Below are 18,542 nucleotides of genomic sequence, written 5' to 3'. Positions count from 1 at the left end.
TCTCTCTCGGGTTGCATTTTGAAGGGGGGGGCAGCTGGGCACCCATACACGAGGCGCACACACATCTCATCATTACATTTCACACTTTACACACCACCCTTCTCCACTCATATTTTTTTATATTTATTTTTATTCCATCTTTTGACCCGGACACACACTGTTTTGCACCCCCATCATCATCTTTTTCTCTGTTTTCTTTCTCTATTTTATTGTATTATTATTTAAAAAAAAAAAAAAAAAAAAAACACAAACCAAAACAAAACAAAAAATAAAAAAAACAACAAAACACAAACCAAAACAAAACACCCACACCCACAGTGGGATTTTTCTTCTTTACTCTGCTGCCGGTCTTTTCTTCTTGCCTCTGTCCTGGGCGACCCTTGACGGTGCTGTCTCTGTGTTTTCCACGCCGCTGAGCACATTCACTCCCCCATACTCCTCCACTGCAGCATACGGCGGCCCTCCAAATCGGAACATCACCGTGGCCTTCCGCTTCAGCTCCTTATTTTCTGCTTTCAGCACACTTATCTCTGCTCGCGCATCCTTATACATGCGTTGGAGCAGAGCCAGTTGGGCATTTAAATGCTGCACCTCATTTGTCCTACTCTGCAGCCGGTTTGACAAGTTTGTGACCGCCGTCATGCTTTCCACACATGCCTTCAAAGTATACTGATTGGCCTCCACATCCGACTGCACTGCCATTCTTTGCTCCACAGACCGCATCGGAAAGTTCAACGGAGCAAACTCCGGGGCGCTTGGTTGAGTTTCCAGTGCCACCGCACCAGTTCTCTCTCTCGTTGACTCGTTGAGGTCGGGAAAGAGGGTGAGCAGCCCGCGGGAAGACGAAGCCATTTTTCTGGGCTACAAAGTGTTCCACAGTTTCTCTCTCCGAAGAGGCAGAGTTTTTCAGAGAAGGGTTGGTTTCAGAGGTTTCAGAATGGTATGCCTCAGCCTCAGCCTTCGTCTTGGTCTTATAGCCGAGGCAGCCACGCGTATCGCGCGCCACTTGACGCCAGACGACAAACGGGCACGCCAACCAAGACACTCACGTGCCTCGCCATCATGTCCGGCACACCTTTTGATAAATTGGGCACGCCTTTTGATGGCACGCCTTTTTATGGATTGGGCACGCCTTTTGATGGCACGCCTTTTGAAAGATTGGGCACACCTTTTGAGGGTGCGACTTTTTAATGGGTCCGACAAGACTCTGTAAACTGTCCCGACATTGATTCCGGTTAGCTCCTTTATGGGTCCGACAAGACTCTGTAAACTGTCCCGACATTGATTCCGGTTAGTTTCTACAAGGGTCCGACAAGACTCTGTAAACTGTCCCGACATAGATTCCGGTTAGTTTCTACAAGGGTCCGACAAGACTCTGTAAACTGTCCCGACATTGATTCCGGTTAGTTTCTACAAGGGTCCGACAAGACTCTGTAAACTGTCCCGACATTGATTCCGGTTAGTTTCTACAAGGGTCCAGCAAGACTCCGTAAACTGTCACAACAACTGTCACAACAGTGTCTGTTACAACGGTCCGACATGACCCCATAAACTGTCTTCTACATCGTTATGACACCACCATACAGTGTCCTCTACAACGTTATGACACCACCATACCGTGTCTTCACCAACGGTCTGACACGACCATACAGTGTCTCCTATCCTTTTTTATTTTTATGTATTTTTCTTGTTTTGTTCCTCTCTTCAAACTCAAGTTGGTTAGTTTTTATCCTCCTTGAGTTTGCGGGGGGCTGTTAGAATTTACCATAACCCACTCCACCTACCACCTCCACTAACACTCACTCCACCTACCACCTCCACTACTCCACCTACCACCTCCACTACCCCTTCACCTACTACCTTCTTCTCTTCTATATATGAATCATTGTAAACAGAATAAATATAACAATCGTCCTACCACCTCCACTACCCCTTCACCTACTACCTTCTTCTCTTCTATATATGAATCATTGTAAACAGAATAAATATAACAATCGTGTAATACATCAATCAATAATAATACATCAGTTATTTTAACAGTTATCCTGCTCTACATATTGTATTCATACTTTGCACTCTCATGGCAGGCTTAAGACCACCGATTGCAGATCTAAAAATGTTAATTTGAGTGTGCATCCAATCCATGGTTCTCTTTGCGGGGTTGTAAGATATATATATATATATATATATTTTTTCAATAATAGAAAATCTCATGAATGTATCTTCTACATGCATAGCAAAAGGATTTACTGCTGCAATGCATCTCATAAAGGTTGACCACGAGGTTTCAAACCTTCACATAAAGTGAAAGCAGTGGACAGCCAAGTTGCAAGAGAAAATCGGTTACATGAATTATGTTTTATTATATTGCTCTATCAGAGATTATATGTTCAGTTAAGTTTAATTTTTTTATTTTTTATTTTTAAAGTATGACATCCATGGTCAACTTAAGGTCTTCTTTTTTCTTTAACATCTCCATTTGTGTTGATCATATCACCTTTTTTTACAGTTGCATTTATAAGTTTACATGATTAAATCATCTTAATATATTGTCTCTCAATTTATCTTTAATTAGTGTTACTTTTACCATTTTTTTTTAAACCATTTTACAAATATATTTATTTTTTATTTTACCTTTTTTAGTTTTATCTCACATTCATCTAACCATTTTCATCAGTCATATTTATTTTATGCCTATATTGTTAATTAGTTAATCAACACTATCCCGTAAAACATTGTTGACTTTACAATTAATATATATATATATATATTTATTTTGTTGGTATTTGTCAATTACATAATATGCTGAACACACTCATTCACAGTCAACTTATTGTATAAGATCTTCACCACATGCGAGCTTAAAATTATAAAGTATACAAGTTCACTATAATCTGTTCAGCTCTAAACCAGAAATGAGATCAGCACAATGTAATGTCTTCATACAGGTTCATCTATCTTTCTAATAAGTTCGCTACTTCTCTCTTTATCTTGAAAGAGATTTGATGTGCACACCAAAGAATGATCAATTTCAAAATTATGAATGACATTTTTTTTTATGAAAATTGCACATTGGGTTAACGAAGAAACAAATAACTAATCTGTTTCATAGCTCTGTTTATTACCACATACAACATATGGGAATTTAAAAGCAAAAGAAAGGCAGCAAAACTGGTGTGAGAAAACTCACATGTTGGTCGAGCTAGTGACATAAGAAACAACAACAGTGGTGTCATCAAGTTTGCCACCATAATAGCGGAACCCAGCATCCTGAGCAGCTGTAGAAAAAGGCGTCTGCCTGTTCCTGTTGAGAGCTCGCTGGCGTGCCAGAGCTGCAATCTTCTGAGCAGTTACCTGCGGCCCCAAGCCTTCTCTCGTCCCATGAACAATCACAGCAGTAATCTCATTATCATACAAGTTGTCAAACAATCCATCCGTCCCAGCTACAATAACATCTCCTGGTACAACTGGTATTGTGAAAACCTGACCACATTTATCCCCAGGTTGATGAATCAGATGAAGTCATCTATGCTTTGTATCATATGAAATCTCAAGGAAGCTTTTTGCCCAAAATATATTCATTACTCACTGAGAGAAATAAAGAATGCCATTAAGGCAAAAATATAGCAATTACAAGCATTAAGAATTTTATTCCAGGCATTTCTCTAGAACTCAAGCCCATTGAACGTATCCAGTGCCTTAGCTGTTTCTCTAGAAGTTAAGATGTTATAAATTATGTAAAAATATACTTGAAATTAAATAGGATTGAGGAAAATTTTGAAATTTTTCTCTCTCATCCACATGGGAGGTTAGAAATGTTTCTTTACTATCATATGTGAGCTTCTTCAAACATTGTAAAAAATAGGAGTATTCAAATGTCTGAATTAGATACAGGTATCAAACACGTAATTCGCACCCTTACCCTTGTTATATATCCAATGGACAGGGGTACTATGGGGGAGATGGAAAAGTCCATGTAACACACGGGGGCACTTTGACAAGCTGATTAAAAGCATTTTTAGTCATATCACCTCTCACATTTTTTACCCACAAAAAGCCAAAAAAAAGTCAAAAAGCCAAAAAATCAACTTTCAACCAACTTCCCAAAACACCCCACCTTGGTTTGGAATAACCTACAAAAACAAAAAATTCAAAAAGTTACTAAAAAAGCCAAAAAGTCCATACTATTTAGAAAAATTTGTGAGGGAAGCGTAGAGGGCAAAATTATTATTTTGCCTTTTGAATTCAATTACCCAAAAGTCAAAAGGTCAACAAAGGTAGAATGGTCATTTTGATTTAACTACAATATTTTATTACACATCTTTTTGTAAAAAGTCAAAAAGCTATCCCAAACATACATCTTTTTCTTCTCTATTTTTTTTAGCCAAAAAGTCAAAAAGTGCACTCATATAGCACATCCCAAACAACCCTAGGTTTGACCAACATTTGCCCCTCTTGTCACAGACCCTAAACTTCAGAGGACTTAAACCGCCTTGGAGTTTTAATAATTAAGAACCAACAACTTGTAAATTCCTTTTGCTAGGAGGTACACACCTGCAAGCAAAAAGAAGATAAAGTCACATGTGCGCAAGCACATGTGCGCACACAGAGGATGAAGGTCAAGGAACTTCCCAGATTCCACTTATTTTTGTTCTCCTCCTCAAAAACCAGCCAAATTGTTATGAAGCAGAGATTCTTGGTCTCTTCGCAAAAAAAAACCCAAGTTATTATTAACTGGAACGATTCACAACCACCAAAAAGAACCTTGTCAGCCCCAAAACCCAAGCCCATTAAATCCTACTAAACCCTAATCCCTTCCCCTAGACTCAAAACCGTAATTAGCAGCTGCCCGCAGCTTCCAGCAATGGAATCTCTTAAACTTCAGCAACATGCCAAACTAATTTCAGTTTCTTTTGATATACAAACAATATAGCTTAATTTCAATCTCTTTTCATCCACAAACCATAAAACTCTTTTCCTATGTTTAGCAAACTAAACCTACAATCTTCCTCTGCCTAATCAACCAGCATTCAGAGTTTTCTGATACTGCCCTACATCAGTTTGGTATCAAGTTCATAGGAGGGAGTTTTCATGTACTTGTGCCTATATACATTAGATGTTATCTTCAGTCCACCCTAAAACCACATAGTCTCAACTACTATCATCTTTCTTTCTTTTTTGATGACCGGGTGTCCGGGCCAACTTACGCACACCTCAACTAATCTCTGAACTCACACAAAGCGCTCCCTTCATGTGGAGCAAGCAAATCTCAGGCAAAGCCTACAAGCGTGACTCCAAGGAGTTGATAGCACCTTGAGGGAGTTGAACATGAGACCTGGAGAGAGCACACCCGTAGGCCCCAAGCTGCACCCACTAGGCCAATTCCTTGGGGTTCTCAACTACTATCATCTGAGCATTATGGAGGCTTTTGATTCTGGGGAAAGATACAACACAAAAGTAACACAATGAACATAAACATGCTTTCCTGTTCTTGGCAATAAGAAGCTTTCAAGTGAATGGGCTTCTGATAAGCTTTCTGACCAGCCAATTGAAAAATGAAACAGGAGTGATGTAGTAACAGATGCATCTGAGACTTTGATCAAGACAACTCACAAGATATTCGCTGTTCAAGTTCCACCAAAGGGAGCACCAATAAAGAAGTAAGAACTGAATCAATCCATTAACGCACCTGGCCAGAACTTGGCAGATCACCTTCATTGCCACTTTCCAACTGATATGTAAAATTGAAACCATGCTGCTGCACAGGAGATTGGAAGATGGTGCATCCTTCTCTGACTACGATAAATCCACTATCCCCAAGATTAATGGCTTGCAAACTCCGCTGAAATAAACAAATGAGATTCATCAAATCAGTGTCAAGAAGTACATGTCCATTCGCTTTCACAGTTCAAGAAAGCAAATATTCTATATAAACTTCAAACTAGAGCAATTTTACACTTGGAAACAGCTTATTACAGAAGTTTCTTACAATGCATGAGAAGCAAACAGAACAAATTTGAACTCAATGTCCTGATGAGAAAAAAGGAGTAAAGAGAACCTCAAACTGATAAAGGACAGGTGGACAACAGGTGTTGTCACTGCTGTAGGCTAATCCAACTAGAATCTCCGTCTAGATTCCCGTTGTGCTTGGATTATTGAAAATAAATGAAGATAAATTGCAAGGATGCTTCATGACCCCACCCATTTGACCGTGACTTACCCCAGCTACAGTTCCCCATCCACAAGTAAACATCTTTCTACTGGAGGCACTCCTTGAGTAGAAAAACTGTTAATATCTTCCCATTCACTGTACTATTTTTGGGAATCAAATTAAGGAAGCTTCTATTAGAAAAGCACCAGGAAGCAACCCATATACACTAGATGTATACAAACCAAACATATACTGCAAACCATTGTATTTGTCATGCGCTCTGTCCCATCCAGGTATTGTGTATGACAGGCTTAAGGAATCTTTTAGTCTAAACTTCTTGGGAAAAAAAAATTGTGGAAAAAACTGTTGTGTTAAAAGCATTGCAATTCACAGCAAGTGGGGAGCCAAATCAATTCCGCTGTATTACCAGGAGAAGAAACTAACCCCAGTAATTGTAAGAATGTGTCCCAGAAGTAAGATAATTATTATTTACGTTTTTCATATTTCAGTAGAGAACAATACAGATGAGACCTCAAAACTGGGATTGAGTCCACCGTTCTCTTTCAAACAAAAGATTCATCCAGTCAACACATTTAATTGACCAGATGAAGTTCCTAAATTCATTGGAGTTATAGATATAAACAAAAATCTTAAAATGCTAGTGAAGGGGAAAGAACCACATAGACTTCCTCACTGCATGAAGCAACCATGTTATCCTGGCTGTTAAAACTTGATAACACTTCTTCTTTTTCCAAAAAGAAAATATGTTTTGGGCACATAAAAGAAAATATATCAAGATGGTTGGACAGTTTAGTTATAGACATAAATGCAAATCTCACAATGATAGTAAGGGGAAAAGAACCACACAGAAATTCCTGATCCCACAAAGCAACCATGTATTTCCTGGCGGCTGTTAAAAACAATGATCAGATAGAACTTCATATTTCCTATGTCAAGTGAGAATATGTTTGAGGTACATTAAAGGAGATCAACGTGGCTGGCTAGTGCAACAAAGCACAACAAACCTGGTTTGTAAGGGCTATGATGCAAGCTGTTGAGGAACCCTCGGCTTTTGTGATTGAGTGAGCTTTCTCCAACACCCCAGCTGGGTCAATGGAACCCTTCGGTTCATCTTGAATTGCAGCTACTGAATTAGACATGAGTTCACGGGCAAAATGCCCTGCATTAATACCAACATCTGCCCAGCCACCAACACCATCTGCTATGCCAATTGCTTGCTCATCTTCACAAATGAAGTGAGCATCCTCTCCACCTGTTTTTTCTTTATCAGGATGTGGAAGATAGCAAGATCCTGATTGTAGTTTCAAGGTCCTGTCGCCTAGAATATTTCTGGAGTCAACAAGGAGCAATATTAATTAGCAGAAACCACAAAGTAATTACTTTTTTTATATTTATTCTCAAAAGTGACCTGTATTTATTCTAAAAAGTAACCTGCAGGGAAATTATACTCAAATCATTACAAAGTTTGTCATACTTTGTTTCATTCAAACCAACTCAGGCAAATTTATTAAGAAGAAACAGTCCCCTCTAGGCACGTATGGTTTGTCAAGCACACACATCTGTTGCACAAACAAATTTATATGTGATCAATTGTTTACCTGTAATCAACTATTTTTTCATGATTCTGCTCTTTTCCTACGTTCTACTTCTGCGAGACAAATTATTCTTTTGTTACATTGAAGAAATGATTATTAGTGGAATGGCTTTGAGAGTATTCCTGTTTTGAAAGATCAGCTGCAAATTATTTTGAGATGAACAATCTTGGTTCATTTTGCTATTATTTGGGGATTGGAGTAGCTTCTTCTCCTCAAGGGTAATTTCTCTCTCAATCCAAATATACAACTGAAATCATTCAGTGGGCCATGTTGACAAATTCTCGGAAGTGGACACACCTCTTAAGCTCAATGTGCATTATTCCTCAACTGATGGTGTTCCTTTGTTAGATCCTACTTTGTCTTGTATTCTTGTTGGTAGTCTTGTCTACCTTACAATTACATGACCAGATATTACTCGGGGGGGAGGTGCTAAGATTGTCTTTTATTTAGCTTGAGGGTAGTTTAGTCTTTAGTACTTTATTATGGTTTTTGTTTATGTAGTAGTCTCTTGTAATATTCCATTATTATCAAATGACATGATGTTAGTTTAGTCTCCAAAAACTTGGTTTTGACAACTAAATGATGTTAGGAAACTAATTAATGTTTGTGCATGCATCTCGTTATAAGAAATGAATTATTGTTTGTGTTTGTATGCATGCATCAAAATAAAAGCTTCAAGCAATGTATGTTTATGCACTTGGGTTTGGTAAAAATTTGCTAGATAATCATAAAGGGACTTATGTATAGGTCATAATAGGTAAACTTATTGTCCAATAGGTCCTGTGAGAATTAATGGCCTTTTTCATCAAATACTATTAAAAAAGTCACTGATTATTAATTTTCAAAAGCGATAGTTTGAAAATTGTCACAAAAAATGTCACTAATTACAAATTATGGTTACAATTTAAAAAAATCATCACAAAAAAGTCACTAATTTTTAACTTTCAGCGACAGTTTGAAAAATTCGTCACAGAAAAACGTTACTAATTGTAAATTTTAGATAAATTGTGACAAACGAAAGTTACTAATTGTCTATTTTTAGCGACATATGCAAAAAATTATCAAAAAAAATTATTTTTAGCGACGATGACGATTTTACTGGGACTTATTTTCAATAGGACTTGATGGAAATTAAGACCAACTATTAAGACCTATTGGTAGTTTACCCTAATCGTAATTGTAGCACACTGGACAACAAATAATCAACCGACAGCATTCATTTAGTGCTTGTTTGGCATTTGCTAAAATAGCACACGCTATTTTAGCACATTATCGTATTTTGGTCACAATCATCTTATTTGGGTCACATTACCTCTCTATCACATCACTTAAAATCCAACCCATATTTTATGTTTTTTCGTAAAAAGTCAAAAAACAACCCCTTGATATGGATCTAGGATTTTTATTAATTTTTCATTCCTTTTGAGCTTTATATTACTTGAACTTGTCGTTGAGTCCACTTCTCATACTTAGAATCCATGATTGTGTAAGAGTCTTAGCAATTTCAAATTTTTGTCAGAAAAGGTGGATCTTCAGCTCTTTCTATCCCTTGTTTAACTCCCATTACCCGAATTGGTCTATGGCACCCAACTAAAATAGTTTCATGGAGTAAGATTTTTGGGCTTTTGACTCAGTAATTCCTCGAGTAATCTCCGCAAAAGTATATATTTTATTAAAACCTTTAGCTTTGCAAGGTAGATTCACCTTTTACTGACATGCTCAATGTTTTCTAAAGTTTCCTTCGCTATTCTAGCATTTTGAAAAATGGGAGCCTTATTTTCGTATGTGTTTTGTCCCCTGTTCATGCAAATTAGTTTTTTTCATGTCTTATTTTGTGACTTACAACCATATCCTTAAAAGGCATTGTATTCCTACTTATGGAAGGTAGCAACATGAAGAGAAAAAAATGAATACAATCATGATAACCAAATCCACTATATCTTAATTAATAACAACATCATCAGTAATGGCACAAACAAAGAAAGAGAAGAAGAAATATGCTCCAAATGGTTGCACAAACAAATCAAATTTTTTTTTCTTGGCACATCCAAAAGGGAGGGCATGAGTTAGGGGTTTGAATCTTCATGTTAACTGAAAAACAAGGCAGCAAACAAAAATGTTTCAATAACACAATACTAGGGATGGATGGCTAAACGACAATATACCTTCTCGAGTAAAATAAGTGGGGTTTATAGACTACAATACTAGAATGCCAATGAAATTATTACTCATTTGCAAAATATCAGTTAAAATGAAGCAGTAGATCTATGAATAAAGGGCTGGATGTTTTCTGATTAATTTCTTGTCAAGTTATGGAGGTCAGGTTCACCTCGAATTGAACCAACAAGAGGTCCCCCCCCCCAGGAAGTGGGTCTTTTCTTTCCTATTTCTTCTTTTTTATTTGTGTTAATTTTGTTAAGAGAATCATACGTAACAATTGGTATCGTACAAGTGAACCCCCACAATTGCTTCAAAAAATATTAAAATTAGAGTTACTGAGAGAGTGATAGTGCAAAAGTAAGTACCAATCATGAGATATGCTCCCATAAAAAAACTTGTAAAAATAATAATAAGAGAAGGAGATAAAACAACCACAAGATAAAAGCATGTACCGCTCAGCGGGAGCCGCAGAATTTGCAAGCTGTTCATCACATGCCAATCCATCGAATGACACATTGGGGACAGCATCATCAGAGTAACATTGAGAGGAAGAGGTATGGAGGCTTCTAAACCATGGTCCAACAAGTGAATTAGAGTTGCCAGACCTCCATGTAATATCAAATTTATGACACCCGTAAATACTGCACCTGTTAATTGTTTCTTGACTTTTGAAACCTATGCCAGCTTTTTGGCAATTGTGAAGCCTTCTATCACTGAAATAAACACCGGTTGGTTGTACAAAGTTTAAAACATTCCCACAACTTGAGATTAAGCTATCAACAACTAAATCTCCGGTAGCAGCTTTTGATCCAGAAGTAGCCATAGATGCTCGGTAAAGACGATTCCTTGGATATTCAAATGCCTGCCAAGCTGATCCAAAACAAAGGGTGCACAATGTGATTGAGATAGAGCTCCAGCAACAAAGAGTCAAATTCTCTGATTAACAAAATGACAGTTTGATGTTATGATAGAGCCTGTACCAGGTTATAAAACTAAGTGCAAGCTCGTGTAAGTCAGAAATGAAGAGCTATGAGAAAACCCACAATTCCCAAATGAGTGTTAGCCCTGATTGAGCAGTAATTCAATCAAATTACAGGGTCAATTGGGATTGTGCCCTAATGAAACTTTGAAAAGCATAACAGAAAGAAATTAATGTTCGAATTTGAGAGAAAACTATATGGCACTTTACAAGCCTTAAATGAAAAACCCACAATTCAGTTCCCGAATTTGAGCAACCCCAAATCACAAACACTGTACAAAAGATTAAAATTCACAACTCCCAATACAAAATCTATCGCTTTAGCTTCCTTGAATAAGTATTTGAACATATATGCAGTGTGTGAGTGTGAATTTCAGCCAGAAATTGAAAGAAAAAAAAAAAATCTAACTTTCTGAAAAGAACATGAGTTTGAGAAGGTACCTATACTGATGAATTGGGGATTGAAACCAGGAACTTAGTAAAGATAGGAAGCTCCGAAGCTCCTATTTGGGTCTTCGGAGCTCTCTCTCTCTCTCCGTGTCTCATTCTTCGTCTTCTTCACCAGTTTGTTTAGTATTTGTTTTTGCGTGGAGTTTAGCGTCCAACAAACGACTGGACGAGGGTTGCCTCCATTTACACGTACTCTGTTAAGCGGTTGGTTAAGAATATCTAAATAAGGATATTTTTTATCTTTTTATAAAAAGATATATAAAAAGGGTAGAGAGGTGATGTAATGAAAAAAAAAATAAAAAGATAAATTATTTTTAAGTTGCCAACTTGGCCTAAGTCATCCCACTACTCGGGCACCCTTTAATAATTTGATAAATATAAAATTTGTTCAATACACGTCATAATCATTTACCTTTACCCTTGTTTATACACTTTCACCAATATCTTCCATCTTCACTCTTACTCACTCACACACCTCCCTAGCGATCTTCCCCTCCATTCTTTGTTTCATCAAAAATACCAGTAGTGAAACCAATTCTTCTCCATTCTCTATTTCATCACGTCGGTGGAAACAACTACATATTGGAGATACAATAGATGAAAATTTTCATTTTGCCTAAATTTGAGGGTTTTATGTACGTTTTTCCATCGCCATGAACATTGTATATAAATGTTTGATTTTGCGAAGCAGTGGCATTATATATAGAAGTTTGATTTTGCGAAATGTTCGACACTGGCCTGTTGAACATTAACATTTTTGTCCGAAGTATTTCTGTCAAACAAATTCAATATGTTCGACATTTTAATGTCGAACAAAATTGAATAGTTCGACTCTGTACTTTCGAACGGACTTATCTTTCACGGTTTTCTGTTTCATTTTCAGAAATAGATGACCATTTGTGTATTCCACCCATTGTCTCAGAGAGACGACGTCGTGCATTAACAAATTCTATTTGTAGCCGAGGTCGAGGTCGAGGTCGGGGTCGGGGTCGGGGTCGGCGTCGGCGTCGGCGTCGGCGTCGGCGTCGGGGTAGAGGTAGAGGTAAGGGTAATGATATTATGTTGGTGGAAACAACATTTGAGATACTCGATGTGTATTGTATTCATTATCGTCCTTTATGATAATTTTATAAAAGGTGTGTATCATAACCCTTTGTCCTTTATAATCATTTTACATAAGGTTAATATTGTAATAAAAATTAAACCAATTAATAATGTGAAATGTAAAATAGTATGTAAATAGAGCACCCTCACAAGCCAGGTAACATCTATCTATCCCTTTATTCAAGCTAAATTACAAAACAAACTGTTTTGGGGGAAATTTTATGAGGCTGGGCCATTTTTAGCTTTACTCCAAATTTTAACAAAAATTATTTGGGTAAATTATAATCCTTGATTTGGATTTTCTAAAAACACTTTTTTAAAAATTCTATTTTCTTATTTTTGGTATTTTTTTGTTTTTATTGAATTTTTTTTAGTATTTTAAGTAATTTTTTTAATTTTTAGATACATTTAACATAAATACACTTAAAAAGTATAATTTTCATGAAAAAAATCTTTAAAAAATTCACTAAATACCAAAAATAAAAATATATATATATGAAAATTCAGTATGTTTTTTTGTATTTTCGTGTATTTATTAATTTTTTGAAATATTTTTCACAAATATTTTATTTTTTAGATACATCTAAGTAAGGTGTATCTAAAAAAGTAAAAAAATGCTTAAAATTTTAAAAATATTTATTAAAAACAAAAAAACACGAAAAACAAAAAACAAAAAACTCAATTTTCAAAAAAATGAATTCAGAAAACTAAAACCAAATACACTGAATAATTCTTATTTGCATTTTTTTGCTAGTGCTTCAAAACTCAACTATTATTATTAACCATTTTGAAGTATTATTTTGTTACAATTAATTCTTTATGTTAGAATTTTGTTGGAAATTTATACAAAATCAGATCAAATGTGAAGCACATGACATATTTATTAAAATTTTAAAACAATAACGTCATTATTTGGTAATCTCGTTTGCATTTTACTACTAAGATAATGGAGACAAAGTGTATATGAGATTACTATACAAGGGTATTCGCTACTACAAAAATAGTTCAAGATCACATTTTGACAAAAAAAAAATCTCACTTTTATTAGAAGTGTGATAAAAAAAATTAGATTGATATTTTAATCACACTTAATTTGATTGAGTGTGATAATATTCATTTTTTATGTCACTTTTCAATTAAGTGTGATTATATATACACTACTACTTTTTAATCACACTTTTTAAATAAGTGTGATTAGATATATTTTTTTTAATCACACATTCTAATTAAACTGTGATTATTTATATATTTTTTAATCACACCTTCTAATTAAAGTGTGATTATATATACACTACTACTTTTTAATCTCACTTTTTAAATAAGTGTGATTATATATTTTTTTTTTAATCACACATTCTAATTAAAGTGTGGTTATTTATATATTTTTTAATCACACCTTCTAATTAAAGTGTGATTATATATACATTATTACTTTTTAATCACACTTTTTAAATAAGTGTAATTATATATATATATATATATATTTAATCACACTCCACTACAAGAAAAAGCATTTTTGGCGACTAAAAAAACACATTTGGTCACTGAAAGTATAGGTCTTGGCGACTAAAAAAGCATTATTAGCCAAAAATAAAGATTTTTGGCGACAAAAAATTTAGTAGCCAAAAGTATAAGTTTTGGCAACTAAAAATCTATTTGGTTGCCCATATATGGCTTTTACCGACTAAAAAAATTTTAGTAGCCAAAAGTAAGGCTTTTTGGCGACTAAAAAAAAATTAGTAGCCAAAAGTGAGGTATTGGGTGACTAAAAAGATGTTTTGTAGCCAAAAGTGAGGCTTTTATCTACTAAAAAAATTTTAGTAGCCAAAAATGAGATTTTTTTGCGACTAAAAAAAATTTAGTAACCAAAACTGAGGCATTGAGAGACTAAAAAGATGTTTAGTACCCAAAAGTGAGACTTTTTGGCGACTAAAAAGAAGTTTAGTCGCCAAAAGTAGTAATTTTAGCCTGGGAATTAAATTTTTTAATGACTAAAAAATAATTAGTAGCCAAAAGTATAGAATTGGCGACTAAAATTATGTTTAGTTGCCAAAAGTAGTCTCTTTTTTTTTCTAGTAAATAATTTATTTTTAATAAATTATGTTCAATAAAAAATAATTATCTTTATATATATACTTTTATATTAATATGAGTCGATGTACTGTATAAATAATATATGTTGCATATATAATCGTATTGTGTTATAGAGATGTAGTGAAAAGAGTGTGTTGTATAAGGTTTATGGTGTGAGACGGTTGATAGTTCGAATCTCCACAAGAGCAAATGAGAAGCTAGTGAGTGTAATATATATTTTTTTTCACATCTAAATGTTATTAATCACACTTAAAAGGTGTGATCTAAATACTATTAATCACACTTAAAGGGTGTGATTAAAAATGACTCCTTTTAATCACACTCCCAACGATCACACTTTAATAAAACTTAAAAGGTGTGATTAAATAACATACATCACACAAAAAAAGTGTGATATTTATCTGTTTTTGTAGTAATGATTATTGTCTTAAAAATCAATAAATATGTCATGTGCTTCACACTTGGAGGAACTTATGGCCAGGATAGAAAAGTATGTCAGGACCGAAGAGGACACACCGGGGACAAAAGCGTCGAAACAAAAGAAGAAAAACGGCTCGCCGAAGCGAGGCCGAGGTCATGATAGATACAATAAGCAAAAAACAAGACTAAGGGCTGTACAGGCAGTCACAACTGTATTCCGAATTCCAGTCTACAAAGTCTTGGAAAGAATCCGGAATCAGCCCTATTACAGAGCACTAGAAAAGCTTCCTGGTGAATTTATGGAAAGAAGTCTAAGGAAACATTGTGTCTACCACAATGAGGATGGACATCTAACTCAAGGGTGCAGAGCCCTAAAAGCACATCTGGAAGACCTGGCAAGACAAGGTCATCTAAGAGACCTGGTAGATGAGACCAGGACAAGGGAAAAGAAGCGAGACTGCCTTAGGCACCGACGACACCCCCTTCACCAGCACCGCCACCGTAAGCAAGCGGACCTCGAGTGATCAATGTGATTCACTCGAAGGTCGATGAAAATGAGATACGTGGAGAAACTCAGAAGGTAAAATACTTGTAACATGTGTACCAGGTTCAGCAGAAGAGACCTAGGGCAAATGGGTACCAAGGACTAGTGGTGTCCTTTACTGAAGATGACCTAGAGATGGTACAACATCCACACAACGATGCCTTGGTAATATCCCTCCAGATTGGAGAGTGCTAGGTAAAGCGAATTTTGATCGACCAGGGCAGCTCTTGTGACATCATGTATGTCAGATGTTACAAGGAGCTTGGCCTTCACCAAGATGATCTGGAACAATCCAATGGCCCAATGGTCGGATTCAATGAAACGCTGACGTGGCCCCTAAGAGCAGTAAGTTTGGAGGTGCAGGCTGGCACCAAAAAGGTAAAAACTGAGTTCACTATAATTGACACCCCATCCCCTTACAATGCTATCCTGGGTAGGCCATGGCTGCATGCAATTGAGGTTCTTCCCTCAACATTGCACCAGCTGTTATGATTCCCAACAGAGCATGGAATTGAGGAGGTCAGAGAGGATCAAGTGCAGGCAAAGAATTGCTCCATGGCAGCCATGAAATCCACCTGCAACATACGAGAAGCAGAAGCAACAGAGATTGAAGATGAGGACATGGAGGTCCTTGAGGACGTCAACAAGGAACCAGCCGAGAAAAGTGAGGAAGCCCTGAAGAAGATCTTAGTCCAGCAAGAGGATGAAGAACGTTTCTTCCTCCTCGGCTCAGGCTTGGTCGAGAAAGAGGAAAGGGAGTTAGAAGCATTCTTGAGAGCAAACCTTGAGGTGTTTGCTTGGACACCGTACGAGATGTCTGGCATTGACCCCAAGGCCACTTGCCATAAATTGAATATGGACAGGTCGGCCAAGCATGTCATCCAGCGAGCAAGAAGGCTGACGTTGATGCATGTTTAGGAATGGCAACGGGGCGGGGCGGGGCCGGGGATCACCCTCCCCGTCCCCGTCCCCGATCCCCGATGGTGGAAATCCCCTTGGTCCTGATCCCCGACGGGGAACCCACTACCGCCCCCACCCCCGTCCCCTAACGGGGATCGGGTTTCCCTGACCCCGAAAATCCCCAGCCAAAAATAAATAAATAAAACACACACAGCTCCAGAAACCATCTTCATCTTCAGATCTGAACAACAACAACAACATCAACAGATCTTCATCAACATCTTCATCTTCATCTCTACCACTTTCCAGATCTAAAAAACAAAGCAAAAAATAAGAGAGAGAGAGAGAGAGGAGATCCGTGAGAGAGAGATGAGTCGGCGATGAGGAGCGAAGAAGCCGGCGGTGAGGGAGCTGTCGGTGAGAAGCAGCCGGTGGTGTGGGAGAGATGCAACGTGTGAGAGAGTGAAAGAGAGGGGCCAGATATGTTTGTTTACATGTTTGTTTACACACACCACACACACACACATATATATATATATATATAATATATAAACACACAGTACACACATCTGAAATAAACGCACAGCACACACATCTGAGATGGGAGAGAGAGAGATCTGAAATGAGAGAGATGAGAGGAATGTTCTAGTTTTGGGATTGTTAGATGAGTTCTGAGAAGAGAGAGAGAGGGATTAGTATATATTATATGAGTATAGATAAATATTATATTATATTAGGTTTATTATTAATTGTTTCGGTCAGTCAACACAGGAGATAATGAGTATAGATATAATATTATATTATATTAGGTGAGTATATTATATTAAATTTGAAATGAGAGAGGGAGAGGGAGGTAGGGAGAAACGGGACGGGGAACGGGGTCGGGCCGGGGTCGGGGCCGGGGCCGAATCACTTATCACCGTCCCCGGCCCGAAAATAATCGGGGATTTTTTTTTTAATACTGTCCTCGGCCCGTCAGGGATATTTTTCGGGAAAACCCCGTGTTAATCAGGATCGGGAGATCGGGTCCCCATCGGGCCGGGTTTAAATTACCATCTCTATGCATGTTGAGGCAGTAGAAGAGGAAGTGGATAAACTTCTGGAGGCTAGAGCTATTTGAGAGGTAAATTACCTAACATAGTTATCAAACACGATGGTTGTGAAGAAAAAGAATGGGAAGTGGAGGGTCTGCGTGGACTTCACCAGCCTGAACAAGGCTTGTCCCAAAGACAGTTTCCCACTACCCAAGATTGACCAATTGGTGGATGCCACTTCAGGGCATGGAAGGATGAGCTTCATGGACGCCTACAAGGGGTACCACCAGATAGCCATGTGCCCCGCATATGAGGAGAAGACTGCATTTATCACCCTAAAAGGGTTGTATTGCTACAGAGTGATGCATTTTGGGTTGAAAAATGCAGGAGCAACTTACCAGAGATTAGTGACTAAGATGTTCAGGCATCTAATAGGCAAAATAGTTGAAGTATACATTGATGACATGGTTGTAAAGACCAAGGAATCTGAAGATCATCTAGCCGACCTAAAGACAGTCTTTGACATCCTAAAGACATTTCGCTCTGACTCAATGCATCAAAGTGTGCATTTGGAGTTGGGTCAGGAAAATTCATGGGATACTTAGTCACCAGAAAGGGCATTGAGGCAAGTCCGGATCAAATCAAGGCCATTCTGGAGTTAGAGAGCCTAACATCGACAAAACAAGTGCAGACATTGGCTAGAAGGGCTGCAGCCCTAAATAGATTCATAAGCAAAAGTTCTGACAAATGCAAACCTTTCTTCAGTTTAGTAAAGAAAGCCACAGACTTCTTATGGACAGAGGAGTGCGAAGTTGCCTTGGTCGACTTGAAGAAATACTTGACCACAGCTCCAGTTCTCTCAAATCTAGTACCGAAAGAGGAACTGTTCTTATACTTGGCGGTCTCAAAGCATGCAATAAGTGCAGTGATAATCAGGGAAGATAAGGGAGAACAAAGGGCAATTTACTATGTGAGTAAAACCCTAGCAAATGCAGAGACCAGATATCTACCTTTGGAAAAGCTAACACTAGCTTTGGTAATGGCCTTCAAGAAGCTGAATCATTACTTTAAAGCCCACGAGATTGTAGTG

At 37.2% G+C, this 18,542-nt stretch overlaps 1 protein-coding gene across 8 annotated transcripts; it reads right to left on the bottom strand.

The window, feature by feature from the left end:
• Positions 1-3,022: 3,022 nt before the first annotated feature.
• On the bottom strand, positions 3,023-11,573 carry LOC114307920 (putative protein phosphatase 2C 55). Of its 8 annotated transcripts, none has more exons than XM_082922660.1 (6): positions 11,348-11,552; positions 10,908-10,992; positions 10,380-10,797; positions 7,177-7,501; positions 5,690-5,842; positions 3,023-3,588 (listed from the first exon to the last, which is right to left on the bottom strand). In XM_082922660.1, exons 3-6 carry the CDS (start codon positions 10,748-10,750, stop codon positions 3,586-3,588), a joined length of 852 nt encoding a protein of 283 aa, XP_082778786.1. In that variant the 5' UTR covers positions 10,751-10,797; positions 10,908-10,992; positions 11,348-11,552; the 3' UTR covers positions 3,023-3,585. The 8 variants fall into 8 exon arrangements, with proteins under 8 accessions (XP_082778786.1, XP_028109173.2, XP_028109171.2 ...); XM_028253372.2 differs by having other exon boundaries at positions 3,023-3,483; XM_028253370.2 differs by lacking the exon at positions 10,908-10,992 and having other exon boundaries at positions 3,023-3,483; positions 10,380-10,863; positions 11,348-11,573.
• Between the last annotated feature and the right edge of the window lie 6,969 nt (positions 11,574-18,542).

Source organism: Camellia sinensis, chromosome 4 (genome assembly GCF_055761805.1).
Source record: "Camellia sinensis isolate YWXY chromosome 4, ASM5576180v1, whole genome shotgun sequence".
Taxonomy (NCBI): domain Eukaryota; kingdom Viridiplantae; phylum Streptophyta; class Magnoliopsida; order Ericales; family Theaceae; genus Camellia; species Camellia sinensis.
This window is presented reverse-complemented; position numbering and strand designations above follow the sequence as displayed.